This window comes from Priapulus caudatus, unplaced genomic scaffold (genome assembly GCF_000485595.1).
Source record: "Priapulus caudatus unplaced genomic scaffold, Priapulus_caudatus-5.0.1 Scaffold1873, whole genome shotgun sequence".
Lineage (NCBI taxonomy): Eukaryota > Metazoa > Priapulida > Priapulimorpha > Priapulimorphida > Priapulidae > Priapulus > Priapulus caudatus.
In genome coordinates, this window is record NW_014578934.1 from 38431 (window position 1) to 41069 (window position 2639).

The 2639-nt window shown below is 43.0% G+C and overlaps 2 protein-coding genes across 2 annotated transcripts in view; one reads left to right on the plus strand and one right to left on the minus strand.

The window, feature by feature from the left end:
* Positions 1-2639, minus strand: part of LOC106817806 (xyloside xylosyltransferase 1-like) — a 20163-nt gene that overhangs the window by 5231 nt on the left and 12293 nt on the right. The gene's annotated exons all lie outside the window — the stretch shown is intronic.
* LOC106817809 (exostosin-like 2) overlaps positions 1197-2639 on the plus strand; it is a 17035-nt gene continuing 15592 nt past the window's right edge. The window contains exons 1-2 of the mRNA XM_014822510.1: positions 1197-1618; positions 2115-2240. Of these exons, the coding sequence (XP_014677996.1) occupies positions 1291-1618; positions 2115-2240 (454 nt within the window). The 5' untranslated portion in view covers positions 1197-1290. The remainder of the gene's footprint in view (positions 1619-2114; positions 2241-2639) is intronic.

The window sequence follows — 2639 nt, forward strand, 5'->3', positions numbered from 1 at the left end:
CTATTACTATTACTATTACTATTACTATTACTATTACTATTACTATTACTATTACTATTACTATTACTATTACTATTACTATTACTATTACTACAGGCAAAGATCAGGGACCCGTTGTCAAAAACGAAATTAGTCTTAACATTAGTCTTAACATTGACTCCTACACCGTTGGCAGAAACATCGTAAAGTCACGAGAGAACGAAAAATCCCAGCAAATCTCCTCTTGACATTACGAGATCGTAGCACTCTCGCAACTTGGAAATCAAGATGAAAATAATTGCCATAATAGTGATATGATATTTTATATTAATTAGTAAAACATATTTTCCATGGAATTCAGAAACACCATTTATCTACCGATCGTGTACCAAAAAATTGATGTGATGTACAATGAATGTGTATGAATTAGAGTTTGTGATTAACTCTCATCTAATCAGCAGCCGTGTGACAGCAAATTATGAAGTTCCTGTTGCCGTAAGTATTCTCATAGCTGCGATGCGTTTCTGTCAACGCTATTCTCGTAACATTAACATTAGTCGTAAGCGTTATCCTAGCATTCACATTAGCCTTATCTTTACGATGTTTCTGACAACGGGCTATAATAATGTCTTTGTTCACTCCTGATATAATATATACGGCGCATATATTTACGGCACATAACGTTAATAGTTCTGCGTTGACAGTTACATGCCTCGGTGTAAATAACCTCATAACCTCATGAACAACGAGAATAAAACATCAACATTAACGCTTACTTACCCCTATCGTGACAAAGATGCGTTGCGCGGATGCTTGACAAGGCGTCCAGATAAGGCGCGTCCATGAGCACAGGATAGTGAAGCTGGAACTTTAGATAGGAATGGTTACGCTCGTTCGATACAACCGGGCCGTAGATGCAACATAGACAATGCAAAAAAGAATTCGCGTTTCGCGCTTAAAAGGAGCGAATTGGCTGTATGCCTGAAAGGAAATGAATTGGCTGTTGAACTGGTCGGACCTCAGCATCCCCGCGTTTCACACGCACAAACATATGAAACGCGAACGCACGATAGCAAGCTCGAACACTGCTTTACCATTCTTTCATTTTTGTTGCGTAGTAGCTCAACAGCTACTTCGACGCCTCATTCAACGACCTTCCGCATTCGAGGCGAGTACTCAACCATCACCGCGGTCCTCGGTGTGCGCATGCTCACCGACGCCCTCCAGCTTCGTCTGCTACTCTCGTTACGCGCGCGCGGGTAGCAGCATATCGCGGCGCGTCTGCGCGCATCAGCAGCGGTTCTACACGAGATGCGCGGCCGACGGCTACGCGTCATCTACTGCGTCGTCGCGCTGCTGTGTTGCGTCGCGTATCTACTGCGCTATTCGTCCATCGTCGGTGTCGCGCCCTGTGGCGACCGGACGCACCTAACCGGTTACCGAGACCGAAGGGTTACCCACGCAAAGCCCGGTAACCGGACCGTCGATTCGTCGCCGCTGAGAACGCGGCCGGCGGCCGTACCTAGATTCACTGTCGTCATGATGACGTATCGACGCAATGACCTGCTGCGCATGGTACTGACTAACTACTCCAAGATGGCGTTCATATACAGAATCATTCTGCTCTGGCATAATCTGGGTATATATGTGTTCTACGATTAGTATCAGTAGTAGTTTATGATGATAATAATAATAATAATAATAATAATAATAATAATGTTTTATTATTATTACAATTTTTTATCTAGTCTTGATATCAGAGTTAGTGAAACCAAGTTTCATGTTATCTGGTCATATTTTAGAAGAAGGCGGTGAAAACGTACCGCTTCTCACTCGTCCATCAAAATGCTCTTACAGTTAGCATCATCGGATGTTATATTTTTATCAATATGTAGCGATAAAACCTTGTATTTTTATTAAATATTTATATATTCTTACTTAAATGTTACTATATAACTATTAAATATTCTTATTTGCATATCTATTTCTACTTATTATTTGTAAAAATTCGTAATTTACCATACACCTAGTAATTAAGGTGGCTTATTCACGGTTAAAGCGGAAGTATCGCGTTTCGCATGCGCTTTCAGGCTGTATGCTGTATAAGCCGTTCGTTTATGTTAAATAAAACACAGGCGAAGAAGTGCCAGATTTTCCATATGATATCGTCAAAGGCGCCGGCAAAGAACTGATCGTGATTCGACCCGAACGAAATCTGCTGAGTAATCGAATGCGATTATCTGCCGATCTCATGACTGAAGGTAAGAATGAAGACAGAGAAAAAGGATGAGAGTGGATGGAGGGAGAGTGAGAGAGAGAGAGAAAGAGCGATAGAGAGAGCGAATGAATGAGAGTGGGTGGATGGAGAGCAGGGAGGGAGAGAAGGAGGAGAGAGCGAGAGGAAGTGAGAGACAGAGAGAGAGATAGACAGAGAGAGAGAGAGAGAGAGAGAGAGAGAGAGAGACAGAGCGAGAGAGAGAGAGAGCGAGAGAGAGACAGAGAGACCGAGAGAAGAGAGAGAGAGAGAGAGAAGAGAGAGAGAGAGAGAGAGAGAGAGAGAGAGAGAGAGAGAGAGAGAAAGAGAGAGAGAGAGAGAGAGAGAGAGAGAGAGAGAGAGAGAGAGAGAGAGAGAGAGAGAGAGAGAGAGAGCGAGGGAGCGA